This window comes from Chlorocebus sabaeus, chromosome 10, assembly GCF_047675955.1.
Source record: "Chlorocebus sabaeus isolate Y175 chromosome 10, mChlSab1.0.hap1, whole genome shotgun sequence".
In the NCBI taxonomy this organism is placed as follows: Eukaryota; Metazoa; Chordata; class Mammalia; order Primates; family Cercopithecidae; genus Chlorocebus; species Chlorocebus sabaeus.
In genome coordinates this window covers 41,496,102-41,517,202 of record NC_132913.1, presented here as the reverse complement: position 1 = coordinate 41,517,202, position 21,101 = coordinate 41,496,102, and the positions used below count along the sequence as shown (strand labels likewise).

General features: G+C 34.1%; 1 protein-coding gene across 6 annotated transcripts in view; it reads right to left on the bottom strand.

Moving 5' to 3' along the window:
- Window positions 1–21,101, bottom strand: part of GALNT13 (polypeptide N-acetylgalactosaminyltransferase 13) — a 590,104-nt gene that overhangs the window by 177,912 nt on the left and 391,091 nt on the right. For all 6 annotated transcript variants that reach the window (XM_007964986.3, XM_007964988.3, XM_073019693.1 and 3 more), the window contains one exon: window positions 19,692–19,809. In XM_007964986.3, coding sequence (XP_007963177.1) covers window positions 19,692–19,809 — 118 coding nt within the window. The remainder of the gene's footprint in view (window positions 1–19,691; window positions 19,810–21,101) is intronic.

Here is a 21,101-nt window from a genome sequence, read left to right as displayed (position 1 = left end):
TCCACTATCTTGAATCTATCATCTGAAACTGCTCATGAAACTTTTTATGAGCTTACATTATTCTTACTTCCTGACTTCTCTGTAGCATTTGACACTGTTGACAATCACCATAACTTTCTAAGTTTTTGTGACATTTTATTTGTTCTTCACTGACAGTTTTGACTTAGCAATCACTTTTTCTTCTTTCTCCCACCCCTAAAGTAGGTGCTACCTAAGGACATGCCTTGCTCTTTTGCTCTGCCTATTTTCTTCCTTGGCAAATTAATCAATCCTCATACACCCATTTAATTCCTTACCCTTTGCCTCAACTCTGCAACACATTTCCAGCTGCTTCAGGTACATCTTGAACTTTCCATAACTTTATAAAATCAAGAACTTCCATTTTGTTCCCCAAATATGAAAATAAATCTTGCAGTTCCTGAGGTCTTCTCTTGTAGGGTCAGAGAAATGATCAAGGAGCAGTAGTCTTCCATCAGGTCTAATTACTATCCAAATTGACCATTACAGGATTAGTGTGGGACACAGTAGGCTTAAAGTTTTGTATAGATTTTTATCTTAATTTAGGAATTCCATAAGTTATGATGTTTTTCTCAAATGCAAATAGCTTTTATTGGCCAATTAATAATATGGAATATAAAGCTGGTTGACCAACTACAATATAGGATTTTAAAAAGTAAATATAGAATTTGGTTGACCAATTAAAATAGAGAAAAATATATTTTGGTCAAGGATCACATATTACTAGGCTATGGGGTAAGTAAGTAAGTAAGTGGGAAAATGTTGCCAGAACTTTCATAATAGAGTAGGGCATGCAGAAATATATTATCACATGCAGGTGCATCATGGTGGCAGTAAAGAAATGCTAATAATTCCACACCAAGAATGTTTATTTCAATTTTGGCATATTTGCAGTGTAACCACATGGTTAGGCTGGCAATTATAAAATATTTTTAGAATTTATAATGCATCAAATTTGGAATTTTGCAGATGTTGTAAATATTGTTTGGTTGAATATATTTTTTAAGGGTAATTTAAAATATCTATTGAAAATCAACAACTAGCTTTTCAATTATACTTAATTTCTCAGTAGTAATTAAGTATTGGTACTTACCACTCAATTTTTGTACAGTTGGATGAAATTCTTCCCTCAACATTATCTCACGCACTCAGAGTAAGTTCTACTATCTAGAATCTGTTATTGCAGAAATTGTTCAGTCTTATTTAAATAAATCTCATAATTGGTTTCCTTTTTTAACTACATTTCTGGTTGACTAGAACAACAGTGAAACGATTGGTAGTCATGTACTGAAGATAGACATCACTAAGTGTGACAATATAATCATAGCTTAAGATGTTGCACATTTATTGCAGTCGTTACCATAGAGATTTAAATTTGGCTCTTTAATAAAAAATACATAGATTTGATTTTGAATGCATTAATTTTGACAAGCAAGGTGCAGTAGGTTTCCTAACTGAACATATACAAAAACAACAGATTTGTAATTTTGTCCTAGATGTCTTTAAGGGATCAGATATAGGTATACAAAAATAACAGGTTCAGTTTATTGAATTTTTAATAAATACTTTATTAATTCTGCCATTTAAATCTTAGTTTTATAAGATACACATGTAATGCTTTAGTAATACTTCATTCATATAATCTTCCATAGGGAAAACAAAAGGTAGGAAATCAGATGTTCCACTCTAAACTTGGATATGTCTCAAAGCACAAAGTAGGAGTATTAGTCTGTTCTCATGCTGCTAATAAAGACATGCCCAAGACTGGGTAATTTATAAAGGAAAGAGGTTTAATTGACTTACAGTTCAGTAAGACTGGGAAGGCCTTAGGAAATGTACAATTGTGGTGGAAGGGGAAGCAAACACATCCTTCTTCACATGGTAGCAGCAAAAAGCCTCCAGCAAAAGGGTGGAAAGCCCTTTGTAAAACCATCAGATATTGTGAGAATCACTCACCATCATGAGAACAGCAGCACTCAACTAACCACCCCTATGATTAAATTACCTCCCACCAGATCCCTCCAACAGGTGGGGATTATGGGAACTACAATTCAAGATGAGATTTGGGTGGGGACACACCCATATCTTATCATTCCACCCCTTTCAAATCTCATGTCATCCCATTTCAAAAGCAATCATGCCTTCCCAATGAGGAGGAATCTTAACTCATTTCAGCATTAACTCAAAATCTTAACCTATTTCAGCATTAACTCAAAAGTCCACAGTCCAGCAGGGCCTGGTGGTTCATGCCTTTAATACCAGCACTTTGGGAGGCAATGGTGGGTGGATCACCTGAGGTCAGGAGTTCAAGACCAGCCTGGCCAATATGGTGAAGATGCAGATGTTGCATTTTCCGTTTCTACTCAAAATACAAAAAGTAACCAGATGTGGTGGCCCACACCTGTAGTCCCAGCTACTTGGGAGGCTGAGTCATGAGAATTGCTTGAACCCAGGAGGAGGAGGTTGCAGTGAGCTGAGATTGTGCCACTGTATGCCAACCTGCGCAACAGAGTGAGACTGTCAAAAAAAAAAAAAAAAAAAAAAAAAAGAGAGAAAATAAAAGAAAAGAAGAGAAGAGAAAAGAAAAGGAAACAAAAGAAAACAAAAAAAGAAAAGAAAAAGAAAAGTATCCATAGTCCACAGTCCACAGTCTTATCTGAGACAAGGCAAGTCCTTTCTGCCTATGAGCCTGTAAAATCAAAAGCAAGTTAGTTACCTCCTAGATACAATGGGGGTACAGGCATTGGGTAAATACACTCATTCCAAATGGGAGAAATTGGACAAAAAAAGCGACAGGCCCCATGCAAGTCCAAAATCCAACAGGGCAGTCATTAAACCTTAAGGTTACAAAATGATCTTCTCTGACTCCACGTCTCACATCCAGGTCAAACTGATACAAGAGGTGGGCTCCTAAGGCCTTGGGTAGCTCCATCCCTGTGGCTTTGCAGGGGACAGACCCTCTCCTGTCTGCTTTCATGGGTTGGGGTTGAATGTCTGTGACTTTTCCAGGTACACGGTGCAAGCTGTTGGTGGAGCTACCATTCTGGGGTCTAGAGGATGGTAGCCCTCTTCTCACAGATCCACTAGACAATGTCCAGGGGGGGACTCTGTGTGGGGGCTTGCACCCCACATTTCCCTTCCACACTGCCCTAGCAAGAGGTTCAGCATGATGGCTCAGTCCTTGCAGCAAACTTCTGCCTGGACATCCAGGCATTGTCATACAACCTCTGAAATCTAGGCAGAAGTCCCCCAACCTCAATTCTTGACTTCTGTGAACCCACAGGCCTAACACCCTGTGGAAGTTGCCAAGGCTTGGGGCTTGCACCCCCTAAAAAATGGCCTGAAATGTATATTGGCTCCTTTTACCCATAGTTAGAGCATCTGGGATGGAGGGCACCAAGTCCCAAGGCTGTACACAGCAAGGGAGGCCCTGGGCTCAGCTCACTAAACTATTTTTCCTTCCTAGGCCTCCAGGCCTGTGATGGGAAGGGCTGCTGTGAAGGTCTCCAACATGACCTGGAAATCTTTTCCCCATTGTCTTGGAGGTTAATATTTGGCTCCTTGTTACTTATGCAAATTTCTGCAACAGGCTTGAATTTCTCTAGAGAAAATGGGTTTTTCTTTTCTATTGCATCAACAGGCTGCAAATTTTCCAAACTTTTATGCTCTGCTTCCTTTTAAATGCTTTGCTGCTTAGAAATTTCTTCTGCCAGACACCCTAAATTGTCTCTCTCAAATTCAAAGTTCCACAGATCTCTAGGGCATGCACAAAATGCTGCCACTCTCTTTGCATAGCAAGAGTGACCTTTACTACAGTTCCCAATAAGTTTCCCATCTCTGAGACCACCTCAGCCTGGGCTTTATTGCCCATATCACTATCAGCATTTTAGTCAAAGCCATTCAACAAGTCTCTAGGAACTTCCAAACTTTCCCACATCCTCCTGTCTTCTGAGCTCTCCAAACTCTTCCAACCTCTGCATGTTACCCATTTCCAAAGTCATTTCTACATTTTTGCGTATCTTTACAGAAGTGTCCCACTCCCAGTACCAATTTACTGTATTAGTCCATTCTCATGCTGCTAATAAAGACATACCCAAGACTGGGTAATTTATAAAGAAAGAGGTTTAGTTGACTCACTGTTCAGCAAGGCTTGTAAGGCTTCAGGAAACTTATAATCGTGGTGGAAGGGGAAGCAAACATGACCTTCTTCACATGGTGGCAGCAAGAAGTGCCAAGCTAGGAGAAGTGCCAAGAGCAGCATGGGGGTAACCACCCCCAGGATTAAATTACTTCCCACTGGATCCCTTCCATGACATGTGGGGACTACAGGAACTACAATTCAAGATGAAATTTGGGTGGGGACACAGCCAAACTATATCAAGGAGCACAGGAGCGAGAACTTTGTAAACTGAGAGTACACAGATTTCCAGGCCCTGCTTTTCTGCTTCTTTTCACAAGACTACATATACCCTTACATTTTTTATTTATAAATTCTTCCATGAATGTCATATACCACAGCTATCTTTCCCTCCTTTGAACTTAATGCACTCTATATCTGCATGTTCAAATGATACCTAGAACTTAGTACATTATCAGGTGCTACCTGCTGTCTTACATAACCACACACTGAATGAAATCAAGAACCACACCTTGCATATTTGCCATCCACAGGGTCTATTGCAGGTTTAGGTGTGTATCTATTTATACTGATTGATAGGTAAAATGAGGGTTGATTTATAGCTAGTTGGCTGATACTTAGAGGTGATCTGAAGTATAATGCAAATGTTACAAAATGCATTCAAGATAAAACACAAAATAATGAGAAAAAACCTCATATATTTAATCTATACTAGACCCATTATAACAATATTTGTAAAATGATTTTATTATTATGTATTTATTATGTATTATTCAAATGTAAGGCTTCATCAAAATACAAACTCTTAGAAAACATCTCTTGTTTTTTGTAACTGTATTTGGTATACATGCAACAGTGAAAGACTGGGATACAGTTTGGGGAATGCACCATTAGGTGATTTCATTATCATGTGAACATTACAGAATGTTCTTATACAAACCTAGATGGTATAGCTTACAAACTTGAAAAGCATGTGTCTGTAATGAATGCTGTGGGCAACTGTAACACAATGGTAAGTATTTGTGTATCCAAAAATATCTACATATAGAAAAGGTTTGGTAAAAATACAGTAGTATACTATGGGACCACCATTGTATATGTGTCGTTGTTGACCAAAACATCATCATGTAGTGTGTGATTTTATGTGGCAAATAATACACATTAATTGCATGCTGAACATCAGTCAACTTAAACATTATTCTGAGAGGATGACTTCTCTCTTAACCCTCCGAGTTCTTTAGGATATTTGTGATCCTATAGACTTGGAACAGGAGAATTGAGCTCACTTCATAGCTGCACAAGGCCTTTTGCATTTATCATTTTTTTCTACGCTGAATGTTCCCCCCTGCAAATCCTTGCATAGATAGATGCTTCCTGTCATCTTGGTATCAGCCCAAATGTCCCCTAGGAGGGTTTCTCTGACCACTCTAAGTAATGTAGTTCTCTACCCCTCACTCTCCATCTCTGTCATTCACAACATTTTACCTAATTTTATTTTCTTCTAGGCACTTGTCTTCATCTGAAATTAACAGAATAATATTTCTGCTTACTCATTTATTGTCTATGGTCTCCCTCTAGCATAAGTTCTAGGAGACCAGGGACTGAGTATGCCCAAGAACTGGCAAACATTTTTAAATTAACCAGTAAATTCCCTGAGTTAAACTTATTTGCACGTTTCATTTGAATTTAATGGCAGTTGTAGCTCATTAATCAAACCCAATCTGTATAAATGTTTCTTAAGATTTTAAAGCCAATTTTTTACAAGTTATTTACTTTAACTTTCCCTTTCCATGTAAGAAAAATGAAACCCTAATTTGTAAAATAAATAGCTAAAAGTCAATTCATGGCAGCATATATTTAGATTTAAAAGAAAGTTAAACACTTGTTTATTAGAATATTTCAGGGACATTTCAAATGTAAATCAGCAGGATAATTGCCTTAATTTTCAGCACCATTTTGTTTGATTAAGCACGCTTAATGGGAGGCTCTAGTGAAATTTGGCCTTAAGGGGATATCAAACTTTTCTGTTCAATAATTCTCAGCACATTAACATTCTTCATATAGCTGTTTTTATTGCCATAAATTCAAATGGCTGAATTTAAGTCCTTTATGTCTGGGATCAGAAAGATTACAAAGATTTTTAAGGGTAACATGCACATGGAATATCTGTTCATATGAGCAGAGAAGGGTCAGAAAGCCACAGCAATGAAGTATGTTTCTCAAAGTTGACATTTTAGACATTTGTCTCTAGTAAGAGTATTGGTTACTTAATGTACTGAAACTCACTAAAAAGCCAGGTATTCCTGGCTTATTGCTATATACAGGGACATTCTGCTTAGCATGTTTAAAATATCCTTGTATTTGTTAAAGAACAATATTTTCAAAAATGTTTTTATCATAGTTCAGAAGTTAATTGTTTATTTTTCTTGTGTGTACTTTTATTTCCATCTAATGGTATTATTCAAGAAGGCAGAAAAACTTTCTCAATTAGACTGCTTTTCCAACAAAACTTATTTCCAATGTGTATTTCTGGATAAGCCCTATAAAATATCATTCACTTCTTCTTTATTTATTAATGGAAATGAAAATGTATATTTTATACATTACTATTTTTGTATAATTTTCATTCAATTTCTTTTTCTTTTTATGCATTTAATTCCTGTCCATCTTTCGGGGTTCCATAATTTTATAATTCCCCTTACTATCCTAGTTCCAACTCATTCAGGATGCCTTATGAGTACCATTCAGCATTTTATTTTTATAGAGACAACTAATACTGTAATAATTTTATCCATATATCATTGTTACATTATAGCTTCTACAGTAACTACCACTAGAGACTTACATTTTGGGACCTCATAAATATTGAGTTTTTACCCTCACATAGACTCACATACACATAAATTAGATAGATATATATAGATGAATAAAATAAACAGATAGTATTTATGATTGGTTAGATAGCAGATGAGTATTTTTGCTGGTTTACCAATACCGTATATGCTTACAGTTCTCCAGAGAAACACTCATATGATGAGATTTTGTGAGGTCATAAAAGAGAAGAAATGAAAGTTATCAATGCAAGAGAGCTAGGTTTATGATCCATATTCTAATTCCTCATAGATGTGGTATTCTGTTCCTCTAATGTCTTTCTTATTATTCCTGAAATAGCTAACTTCTGTCAGTTCCTTAACACTCAGTTCAGACATCACCTATCTTCTCATAACTCTAATTAGGATTTGTCTTACCATCTTCTAAACCCTCATGAAATTGCCTAACAAAGCTCATATTTAACTTCTCCAAAATTTTTAGTTTGTTTAGTTCCAAGACAGCTGCTACAAGCTGGCATAGATATTTCATTGGAAATAGTAATGGCCAATTATTCTATGGGTTGCACAGATAACAAATAGCATAACCAAAACTATCTAGACAATTTGTATCTTTATTACATTTTAATCTCTTTACCAAGTTGTATCCAAGCAAATCCATTCTCTAATAACATTATTCACAAGCAACTCTGTGAACCAAACCTGTGAAGCAATGTGATGGGTCTGAGTAGGAGAAAAAGTTTATATCATAGTTTTCATGGCCAGCCACTAATGTTAGTATCTACATCCCTGCATCTTGTGTATGTGAGTTCTATTTTTATTAAGAGGAAAGAATGCTAAGATAATTCAAATGTGAATTCACCAACAGTTAAGCTTGACTGAATTTAGGTAAGTTTTATTCAGAGAAAAACCCCCAATGACACTCTATCTTCAAGATATATTCCTTTATGAAATCAAATCACTGGAAAGCAATAAAATTCATAATTTTCTCTTAGTGTGCCCAAAAAACCCACCATCCATTTAAAGGCATTAGTGGATGTTTGCTAAAACATGGTCTAAAATATCAACTATTTTGTGTCTACTGGACAATGTCTTTCAGAATCTAGTTCCTTTCATCTGAAGAAAAAAAAAAAAAGGTTCAGTGCAATTTTATTTGCTAACTTATTTATTTTCACTTTAGCTGTAGGAATATTTGAATAAAGTTATTGATTATTCAATGTGACTAGTTTATCCCATTTTCCTGTTACTTTATTTCTCTTGCCCTTCATTTTCATCTTTCCTCTCAGTTGCTTTGTTTTGAACCATTTCAATGTGAATTTTTATGTTAGTAATCTCTTAGGATGATTATAGAAAGAACAGAAAAGGTGTAAATAACTGGTTATGCTCTAAAAATAAATTATGGGTGGTACTGACCACCTCAAAATTATTTTCAAACAATTAGTTTAAGAAATAATTAAATGAATATAAAAGAGAACCAGAGATTAACACCAAGTTTTAGTGTTATCTAAATAACTTAAAATGCTTTATATTTCTAAAACTATAAGCATGTCTCCAAATTGAATGTTTATAAGGTAAAGCATCATATCAAGGGATAATATAAAACTCCTCTCATATTCCAGTTTTCTGAACCAAAAATGTTAATAGAGGAATGTAGTTATTCAAATTATGATGCCTTAAGCTATTATAATTTTAAGAGCAATACAAGTTTTGTTAATGTTTGCTAATGTTCTTCTAAAGTGTGATTAATGTCTAATTTACCTATTGCTCACTTACTTTTTCTAAAGGATTATATGAAGCCAGTTATTTGTAGCCGTCAATATTCAAAATAAAATTCTAACACATTTGTTTTGGATAAACAGAATTCTATTAGGAAACATAATGAAATATTAATTCTGTGACACCTACTCACCTGTGCTTTAGAAATATGTATAATAGATATGACAGTCTTTAGTAGCACTGTCTCATTGTACCTTATCTAGAAATATTTTATTCTGTGGTTTAAATTTAAAAAGCCCTTCTTTGAATGAAAATATATGTTTAAACAATGGTTCAAAGCAAAGTGGTGGCCAGATGACAGAAAAACTAGTTGCAGGCACAGAAGTTAAAAATTTAAGCTATTTTTCAATATGTTTAAGGTTTAGCCTGCACCAAATAGGGAACAAGAGAAACATTTGCTGAACCAAATCATTAAGATTGGTTTGTATTCTTTGTGGAGACTACGCACACATGATGTCAGTTTACGATTTCATAGAATTTTTTTAAAAGGCTAACAAATATCTATATTATCATTAAGAGAGTGATTTATCATATTTAAAGAAAAGTATCCCACAAAACCATCTCCATATTTCTATTATAGTTTGGTTTCTATGACTAGTCCCCCCAAAAAACAGTCAAGTTTTACACACTGACAAATAACCTACTTTCATCAGATTTGTATGATCAAGTTTACAAAAAGGCAAAGAACCCTAAAAGAAAGAAATCAGCTGGACTTTGTCTAAAATGATTTCTAATAAATTATTATGTCTGATATTTTCACTGGTAAAATTTGAATTGTGTGGATATTGCTTAGAAAATTCTTTACTTTCTTTTAGTACTTAAAAAAAGTCTGGATACTATAAGCCCCAAAGGTTGACAAATTTCTTTGCCTCATTTACCATACTATTCTGTTCAATGGAAACCCCTGCCTTTCATTTTTTCCACTATTATGTCAGCTCTCATTTCTTTTCCACTTAATTGCTTGTACAAGTTTGAAATAAATGGATTTCACATGGGAAGACACTTCACTTGGCTATATTTTTCAGGTAGTATATACTACTGTTTTCATTGTGATCTGCAAGCAAAAGAAAACTGAGGTATTTGAAGTAAATTCCATCTTGTTAACTAAAATAATAGTTACTGAAAAAAGAGCTTATTTTAAGGGTAATGATAATAAAAATTAATATTGCCATACAGTTTATAAACAGCTTTAATAAGTACTACCTCATTTAATGAATACAGTTGTCCTGAGAGGTAGACTGTTACAATCAGATCAACAGGGGTATTTAAAAGTAACTGGATTATGATATATTGAGAATCTAATATATTGAGTATAGAGGTTTACTGTTAAGTAGATATTTTGAACTACATTTTTCCTTCATTTGTTTCTCTTTGGAGTCTCTCTCTCTCTCTCCTCTCTCTCTGTGTTTTAATTCTTAATAGCTTTATTAAAGTATAATTAACATATAATGAACAGTATATATTTACATTGTACCATTCAATAAGAAGTTTTGTCATATGTGAAACTTGTGAGACTGTCACCACAATCAAGATAATGAATATATACATTACCCCTAAAAGTTTTCATGTGCCCCTTAGTAGTCTCTCCCTGCAATCCTCCCTTTGCCACCTCAATTTCATGTCCCCAGACAAGTTATCTGATTTCATAGATTAGTTTGCATTTACTAAAATTTTATACAAATGAAGTCATACAGTATGTAATCTTTTTGCCTGGCTTGTTTCATTCAGCATAATTTTTACAAAATTCACCAAAGTTGTAGGGTGCATTAATAGTTTGTACACATTCTTTGTGCAGACAAAGTATAGTTTATTCATTGACCTGCTGATGGACATTTGGATTGTTTCTGGCTTTTGTGTTAACAATAAAGCTGTTATGAATATTAGCATACAACTATTTGTATGAATATGCATTTTCCTTTCCACCAAGTAAATACTCAAGAGTGTTTAAAAAGTACTAAAACTATTTTTTGGAGTTTAGTGTAGCATTTGTACATTCTCACCAGCCTTGCAGGTGCAGTTCTTCCATATCATCACCAGAGTTTAGTGTAGCATTGTACATTCTCACCAGCATTGCAGGTGCAGTTCTTCCATATCATCACCAACATGGTCCACCTTCTTAACCTTTCTTTTTTTAATAAATGTGTAGTGTAATCTCATCGTTGTTTAAATTTCATTTCCCCACTAACTGCTGAGGATTTACTCATTTGCTTATTGGCCATTTGTAGACCTTTCTTAGTGAAGTGTCTATTCTAGTTATTTTGGCCATTTTTTATTGAGTTGAGTGTTTTCTTATTACTGAGTTTTGAGAGTTTTTTTTTTCTAGATAAAAATCCATTATCAGATATATAATTTGCTAACTTCTTTTTTTCTGTCAGTGCTTTGACTTCTCATTCTCTTAATAGTGGTTTTGAAAAGCACAAGTTGTTTGTTTCTTTCTTTTTTTCTTTTTTGAGATGAAGTCTCACTCTGTTGCCCAGGCTGGAGTACAGTGGTGCTATCTCGGCTCACTGCAACCTCCCCCTCCTGGGTTCAAGTGATTCTCCTACCTTAGCCTCCTGAGTAGCTGGGATTACAGGCACCCACAACCACACCTGACTAATTTTTGTATTTTTAGTAGAGATGGGCTGCACCATGTGGGCCAGGCTATTCTCAAACTCCTGACCTTAAGTGATCTGACCACCTTGGCCTTCCAAAGTGCTGGGATTACAGGCATAAGCCACCATGCCCAGCCTGAAAAGCACAAGTTTTTAAATTTTGATGATATCTAATTTACCAATCCATTCTCTTATGACTCATACTTTTGGTGTCATATCTAAGAAATATTTGTCTAATCAATGGTCACACAAGTTCTTCTATGTTTTCTTTTATAATTTTATATTTTTACATTTTGAATTAATATTTTCATGGCATAACTTATGGATTGGAGTTGTTTTTCCCCCCACATATTCAGTTGTTCTAATAATATTTACTGAAACTACTATTCTTTCTCTACTAAACAGCCTTTGCATATTTGTTAGAAATCAGTGGTCCATATATATGTGTAAGTTTATTTCCAGATTTTCAGTTTTGTTGCTTTATCTGTCTTTATGTCAATAACACACAGTCTTGATTATTACAGCTTTATAATAAATTCTAAATCCTATTTGGTTAATTCTTTTTTCTTTATTAATTCATGTTTAGCTATTATACATCCCTTGTATATCTATATGGATAGAATCAACTTGTCAATTTCTACCTAACAAAATAAGTTTTATTTACTATTGCATATCATTATAGATTCAATGCAACAGTAAGTAAATACAATACACTTGATATTGCAGTGAATCTATATTGATCTGAGGGAGAATTGTCATCTTAATATCATATTGAGCCTACTAACTATTAATAAATAATAGTATTTATCCTCATTCATTTAGGTCTTCTTTAATTTCTCTCAGTAATATACAGTAGTTTTTAGCGTAGATGTCTTGCACGTCTTTTGTCAGATTTATAACTTTTTCATATTTTTTACATTATTTTAGATGCTAATATCAGTTTTCTGCTGTTTGTTGCTAGTGTAAAGAAATAAAGTTGACTTTCATACATTGTTCTTATATTCTACAACCTTGATAAGAAGACTGACTTATTTGTTTTAGCAATATTTGTGTAGATTCCATTGGATTTTGTAGATAATCTTGTCTTCTGGAATTATAGTCTTAATTTTTCCTCCCTAATATGGATGGCTTAATTTATTCTTCTGACCTTATTGCTGTGCCTAAAACCTCCAGTATAATGTTAAGTAGATGTAGTAAGATCCAAAATTTTTATTTATTCCTGATCTTAGAGGGAAAGCATCCAATGTTTCAACATTAAGTATGTGCAGGTTTTTTTGTTCAAGCCCTTTGTCAGGGCTGTTTTTTCTTTTTTCTTCATAAATTCAGGAGTAGACTGAGTTTGTTATATACTTTTCTTGACTCTATCCACATGACCAATCCATTTTTTTTTTTTTTAGTTTCTTGATATGGTGAATTACCTTGATGGATTTTTGAATGCTAAACCAACCTTGCATTTCTGCAATGAACTCTACTTAATCAGATATATTATTTATTTGACATATGGAGAAACTTGATTTGCTAATTTTATTTAGAATTTCTGCATCTCTATTTACCAGGAATATTAATTTTTAGTTTTCTATTCTTGTAATGACTTTGTCAAGTTTTGGTATCTGTGTAATTAATGCTGACCTCATAGAATGAATTGGGAGGTACTACCTCCTTTCAATTTTGTGGAAGCATTTTTGTTTGTCCGTTTGTTTGCTTTGAGATAGAGTTTTGCTCTTCTTGCCTAGGCTGGAGTGCAATGGTGCACTCTTGGCTCACTGTAACCTCTCCCTCTTGGGTTCAAGCAATTCTCCTGTCTCAGCCTCCCAAGTAGCAGGCATTACAGGCGCCTGCCACCACACCGAGTTAATTTTTGTATTTTTAGTAGAGACAGGGTTTCACCATGTTGGCTAGGCTATTCTCAAACTCCTGACCTCAGGTGATCTGCCCTCCTTGGTCTCACAAAGTTTTGGGATTACAGGCATGAGCCACTGAGCTTGGCCTGAACTCTTCTTATTTCTACCCAAAAGATTTGGTAGAATTCACCAGTTAAGTTAACTGGCCACGGAGTTTCCTTTGTAAAAAGTATTTTTAAAGTATTAAAAATTATAAATTTTTAGAATAAATTTCATTTATTTACTAGATACAGGGCTGTTTGGTTTATTTTTTCCTTCTTTGAGCTTTGATAATTTCTATCTTTTAATGAAGTTGTCCATTTTATCTAAGTTGTCAAGTTTATTGGCATAATGAGAGTGATAACGTTCCATTCCAATCCTTTTAGTCATCTGTAGAATCCATGGTGGTCAGGTCACCTCTCTGATTCCCAATATTGATAATTTGTGCTATCTCTCTATTTTTCCCAAATTTGGCTAAAATATCATCTATTTTATTGATTTCAAGGAAACAAATTTTGGCTTCATTGCTTTTCCATATATATATATATATATATATATAATATATGTATCATATATATGGAATATTATATATATTCCTTTTATATTTCATTTATTTCTGCTGTTATCTTTATTATTTCCTTTTCCTTAGATGTTTTGGCATTAAAACTCTTCTTTTTTTAGTTTCTGAAGGTGGAAGCTAAGGTCATTGATTTTATATCTTTCTTTTTTTATTTAGATTTTTCTTTTCTAATATAGATGTTTAGTGCTATAAATAATTCCTAAGTTTGCTTTAGTGTCACTACACATTTTGATATGCTATATTTTCATTTTCATTACATTCCAAATAGTGGTAGTTTTACTTGTTCTTTAATCCACGGGTTTTGTTTGTTTGTTTGTTTTTGACAGTCTCACTCTGTTGTCCAGGCTGCAGTGCAATGTTGTGGTCTCAGCTCACTGCAACCTCCACCTCCCAGGTTCAAATGATTCTTCTGCCTCAGCCTCCGGAGTAGTTGGCATTACAGGTGTTCACCACCATGCCCGGCTAATATATATATATATTTTTTTGTATTTTTAGTAAAGACAGGGGTTCATCATGTTGACCAGGCTGGTCTCGAACTCCTAACCTCAGGAGATCCACCTGCTTGACCTCTCAAAGTGCTGAGATTACAGGCATGAGCCACCATGTCCAGCCTATCCATGGATTTTTAAGAAGTATGTTACGTAGTTTCTCAATATTTACTCTATCCCTTATCTCATGAATCAATCTGTCTTGAGGATACAGGTACAATTGACTGTCCTGAGTCATCACTGGGCAATGAGACCTCTAATCCTTTCTGAAGGTTCTTTCCTCAGACTTGGATTGTTTCCTCACACATATGTGAAGACACAGCTGAATACTCCCACGGGAACCTCTGTACATCTCTTGAATGCTCTGCCCAGAATTCCATTACTCTGTTCACCAAATTCCAGCAGGCTTGGTCTCCCCAGATACTCAGCTTCATCTCCTCAAGTCATGGAGTCTGTTAGGATCTAGCCCTTTAATCACTAAGGCCCAGAAACTTTCACAACGCAGTAAGCTGAGGCAGTTGTGGGGCTTTCCTTGTTTGTTTCCCATCTCTCAGGGTGACCTGCTGTTCAATGTCTTGAAAGTGTTATTTTATGTATTTTTGTCCATTTTTTAATTTATTCAGGTGAATGATGGGGAGAATGGAAACTCTAGTACTTGTTACTCCAAGTCTAGATGATACATACTTTTAAAAATTAACTCAACAACTTTTTCATTCCAACTGATTTATGAGTGTAGAAAAATGTTTTCCACCCTAGATTATTAGATGTCAGTAATTAACTCCAAAGATGTTGTGGAAGCATACACAAAATACAAAAAAGTATTTTTTGTGTGTGTTTTTTCTTTTCTTTTTAAAAATTTAATATATTTTTTTTGAGCAGGGGAGCCTTAGAAGTACATCTCAACTAGCACTTAGTATAATTATACTTTTATGCATATTGCATTTCTGAGTTTAAATGACTTTCTATGTACATTCTCTCTTGTGATTAACCATGATCAAAGCCTAATTATTAAAGGTAAGATTGTTTTTAGGTGATTCCCAGGAATGTTATGACTTGCCCTGAGTTGCACAGCTTATAACAATCACCACAACAGCTGCCATTTATGACACACTTTATGGGTTGAGTGGAGTACTCAGCACTATATATATAGTCTCATTTAATCTTTCCCTAAAAATATGAGGAAAGTGCTGTAATCTCTCCTGTCTTAGAGATGGACACACTAAAGCTTAGAAGATGTGCTATCTTACCTAAGCTTACACAGATGGTAAGTGCCAGAGCTGGGTGTTGAATGCAGGCTATATGAATCCTAGTCCATACTTGTAATCATTCATGGCAGTGAGGCAGATTTCTGTTTCCTTTGCTGTCATCAAGCTCTTTTATTTATTTTTTCCCATGCTCTCCGTTGATTGGACAGTAGCAGTTTTCTTCATTTTAGAATGGGCAAAATGATCTGTACTCTTGGGAATGCTGCCCCCCATGATATTGCTTATAAAAGACAAGGACTTTTGGTGTCCTTGTTGGTTGATACTTATCCTGAAACAGGGTTATTAAATAAATATAGAGGATACTTTTTGATGATAATTCATAATTTTCTTGGTTCATTTTATCACTATTTTATTTCAGTATCAATTCTCAGTTCGTGTCTAAAATTTCAACCCCTATCTATCCTCCAAAATCTAACATTTCATGTAATCTTACCTTCCTTACATATTTTTCTTTAACACTTATAATTGATATTTTAATAAATTTTACTTATTTTGTTTATTGTCTGTCTCTTTCTCTAAAATATAAGTTCCATAAGAGCACAAAGTTTTGTCTGTTCTGTTCATTACTGTATCCCCAGCACATACATAACACTGTCTAAACATAATTAATTAACACTTATGTTTAGACAGTGCTGTTAGAATTTATGTTATTGCAGTGATTGTTGTGTAATGCAGTAAGGAGAAATATTTGCTTAATGCTTTCAGAAGCATTAAGATCTACCTGCTGTTCTCTGGTAGATATACCTGATATTCTCACTGCTATTGAATGTGTATCATCTTCCATTAGAGGCTATAGCCTATAAGAGGAAGATAAGATTATAGATGAGAGAACCATCTCAGAATTGTGGAGGAAGCTTGTATTTGCATGTTAGCTTCTTTCTTTCTCTTAATAATACCATCAGCTGTTAAGTGTGTTACGTTATGGAGAGATGAACCCTAATGAGGAGGTAAGAGTATGGTATTTAACAGCACAGTCCTTGCTGTCAGAATGCTGCGGGTCAACCCTTAGCTATTCCACTCACTACCTAGTATAATTACTAATAGTCACTATTATTATATGCCAAGGGTCTTTCTCCTAAGGTTTCAAGAGATTTTTAAACCCTTTGAAACTGTATTTAAATCTGTTGTCTTTAAAAGGTTGGAAACATCTTTCTTAGGAAATCTACAGCTCTCATAAAATTTTCAAATGTCTTTAAGTACAACGATCAAGTGATATGTTACAAATAAATCTTTGCAATGTATTCCTTTGGTTTGGCTTAAAATCCCTTGGGGTCAGTCAGAATCTTAACATTTTACAAGCCCTAAATATTTCTATATTTTTTACTTAGACTAGAACCTATGTAGACCACAGCTTCAAAACCACAATAACTTCACTATTATTGTAATCACCTTTTTACAGTTGAGTTTACGTTCACCTATACTCACACGACAGAGACAAAAAAAAAAACTTACACAAAAATTTATACAGGAAATTATCACATTTTCTTGACAATAACACCTATGCATCTCTGTCACAGGAATGTAGTTCTTTGAGAGCAAAGAAGCATCATGCTTTATTCATCTTTGTAGCCTCAGTCCCTGGAAACGTATAACTTGCTCAATGTATATTTGTTGTGTAATGATTGAGCTGGATATTAGATTCAAACCCTCTGATTATAAATGCTCAACATATCCTCATTTCATCAAGTCATGAAATTAGTCTAAAGAGAGATGAGGGGTCTCAATCTTTTGCTAATGCGCTATTCTAGCATTTTTCCTTATTCAATGTCTTCCTCAGCTACAGCACAAACTATTAAGCAAACATATTCATGTCACAGAGAAGAAAGTAAAACATAAATTAAGAGTCTAATAAAAAGCAAAATACATATTTTGTTTCTATTAAAGTCATATGGAAACCAAAGATAATACATTTTAAAACACTTGATATTGTTTTAAAACAGTCATTGATACATATTTTATTTCTTAATAATCCCAAAAATCAATTACAGAAACCCTCCTGTGTCATTTTTGAGGGATTTGATTATTCTTATGGCCCCTAGCTGCATTCCTTCTGTACCCCTAGTATCTGCCTCACCTATCACATCCTCAAGTCTTCCTTTTTATACATTTATACCTCCGTTACATTTCCTGATCAGGTCCTCCTCGTTTATCATATTATTCCACTAAATTCTTTCTGAATTCTACTTTCAATCAGTTAGATAAAGAGCATCCCTCCAATCTGGGACATATGTGATAAAAGTAAAAGGAGTCCATTGTCAGAAAATCAAGCTTAACAGGTAGGGAGGAAAGAGGTGAATTCGAATTTTAGGAAGACAAGAGAAAAAGTAGCAAGAGGATCCTACATAGTAGCAATATTTCTGTGTTGATTTTATTTCTTACATAACCCAGCATAGCACCCAAAGAATATCGGTTAATGAATGAGTAAATTTTCTCATTATTACATCTAAGAATAGAAGCAAAATGTTTTTAAACTTTTGAATATACTGATTTTCTTTTCTTTTCTTTTTCTGTCACCTCTTACTTCTTTCACTGTGAGAACTATACCAGGTAATAATTTTGGGTTCTCAAATGTCCTCAAAATTTCTGCAAAGATTTACTGTCTATGGACCTGAAGGCAAGAAGATATTCCTGAGTGTGGTGCTGAGTTTGGTTTGGCAAGTTTCATGAGAATATAAGCATATAGGCAAATGCAAAAATAATAAAATTCCATTAACTAAGGTTTGTTTCAGACATCTGGCTAAAAGGAAAGTTTACAGGCAAAATAGTAATATAACTCGGCCATCTTACTGATTTTAAAATAATTTATCCAAGATCCACTGAATTCTACAGTAGAGAAATTCAAGGTAACTCATTCTCAAATTTTAACATTTTCTTACACAACATCACACATATTTATATTATGATAATGAAAAACAAACTTTGCTTTTGAAATGAGAAATTAAAAGGCATAATTTTTAAACTTCATAGATAAATATATCTAAACTCTTATAATTTTATTGTACAAATATTTTGGGCAAAATGATGGAATGTTTTGTATATTTTACACTGAAGCTGGGTGTGGTGGCTCACGCCTGTAATCCCAACACTTTGAGAACCAGAGGTGGGTGGATTGCTTGAGCCCAGGAATTTGAGACCACGCTGGGCAACATGGCAAAACCCTGTCTCTACAAAAAATAGAAAAAAAAAAAAAAAAAAAAGAAAGAAAAAACTAGCCAGGAGTAGTGTTGCGCACCTGTAGTCCCAGCCAGGGCAGCTGAGGGGGGGATCACCTGAGCCCTGGAGGTCTAGGCTGCAGTGAGTCCTGATTGCGCCACTGTACCACTCCTGCCTGGGTGATGGAGACTCTGTCTCATAAAACAAAAACAACAACAACAACAAAAAACACACACAGTTTACACTGAATTTTAGGTAGAAAAAAAAGCAGTGATTAGAAAAAACAAAACCACTATGTTAGTGCTTATCAATTTCTTAGCATGAAAGCAAACTTATGTCATCATTTTTAAATTTTTTGAATATAAAAAATTATTTAAATATTATTTAAATTATTATTAAACATTTCCTAATAACATATTTGTAAGGACTTACTCCTCAATTTTTATTTACTTGGAAGGCCATTTATTAAATGAATTTGCTTCATTCAAACTGATTTATCCAACAATAATATTAGTGAAAATGGTCATACTACTTGCAGAATTATCCAAATTCCTTTGACCACAGTTCATTCTTAAAGTTTTCTGAAAACAATCTCAGGCAGTAGTTGCAAATTCAGATTACATAAATACTTCCAAGTTTCAGTTCAAAAACACAAAGTGATTTTACAGAGTAACACTTTATTAAAAAAGAAAACCCTTCTTTATTTCAGCAATTGAAAGTCCTAATGTATTTTTACTGTGAATAAAAACATTATTTTTGAAAACAAAAATTACCTATAATTTTCCATTTAACAGTAAATATTGCATGCAATAGGACTCTGTCAAATCTTCTAAATATATATTAAGATGACCAATTGATCAGTAATTTGTATCACTTAGCAAAAATGATTTGACAGTAAATTACTGGGTCTGGTATGTGCATGCTACAGCATAGTATGTTCAGCGTCAAAAAATAAAATAAAATGCAATTACCCTAAAAGACATTTCAAGATTCTCTCCACCCCAGATATCCATTCCTGCATCGTAAGTTCCTATCTCTTCAAAGTAGTTTCTGTCAATAGAAAATAGGCCACCAGCCATAGTAGGGGTCCTAGTTGAAAAAAAACAAAAAGAAAAGAATATCTTTTGAAAACAATGTGTGGAGTTTAATGAGACTGTAGCACATATTTTTGAGACATTCTAAATATTAAAAAAATCTCAAACTAGAAACATAAAGTCAAGGTGTAAGAAGTTTTAAAATTAATAAATAGCATTTTTTTCACATTTTCTGTAAAATTCAAATTAGTTTTCGTTTTTCTTACAGGTGATCAAATAGATACATGAAAGTGACACTAGCCATGGAAGACTGGGACTTCTATATTCCCTCTGAAAATCATAATGAAGAGAAGTTTCTGCGCTTTGCACTGTCCTTGAAGTGGTTAGCTGGTCATGAAACTACCAGTTGTGAACTTAGGTCACACAATATAGATCATTTTTATGTAAACTCTAGAAACCTGTGGACATGGTTTTACCATGAAGAGATCCATAGCCTATTTAAAAATGAAAAAAAAATAAATTCTATAAAATGTTTATAGAAAATAAGTATCTAGTGATAGTTACAAAGGTATTTTTTAACATAAGGGCTTTACATCTAATTGTTTATTCTTCTCTTTACTAATTAAAATGATAGAATTAATCATCTAATTGTATGGATAAACATAAATCCTATAGGATTTATGGAATTTCTGTTATTCAGAGGTTTGAAAGGACACTTCGAAGGGATTCTACTAAAACTTTTTCCTAGGAATAAATGCCTTTTGGTTTCACGTTCTTAATTCTTCTATAAGAGCTGAGAAGTCAGATGTGAAGTTTTTAAAGGATTAGTTAATTGTTAATTTAAAAGATGAATTAAAGACAATGGTTAATGAGTGAGCTACACAAGTCCTTCTATATATAAGCAGTGTAAATTAAACGTTAAAAAGATTGTAGTTGTTCACAAAATAGATCCATACTGGCAATGATGACTTTTGAATGTTAGTTGTAATATAGTGGTTTGCAACCTTCAAAGCACAATAGCAGGACCTGAGGCACCTCTATAAAAAAGATGGGCATGCTTAAGTACCACCCTCCACAGATTTAGATTTAATTGGCTGGGGGTGGGGGCCTGACGGTGGTATTATGTAAAGTTTCTATGTAATTCTAATGCACTGCCAAGGGTGAGAAACTGCTATAGAAACTGAGATTTGGAATGCTCATCTAAGTAGTCTGTGAGGCTGTTAAAAACCAAATATTTTGCTTTTGTCAAAATTGTATTCTCCTCTGCCAAAGGTTATGCTCATGTTTTAATTAAACAGAATTGTTCACTGAAAAACCACCAAATAATATTGTACTTGGACATCTACC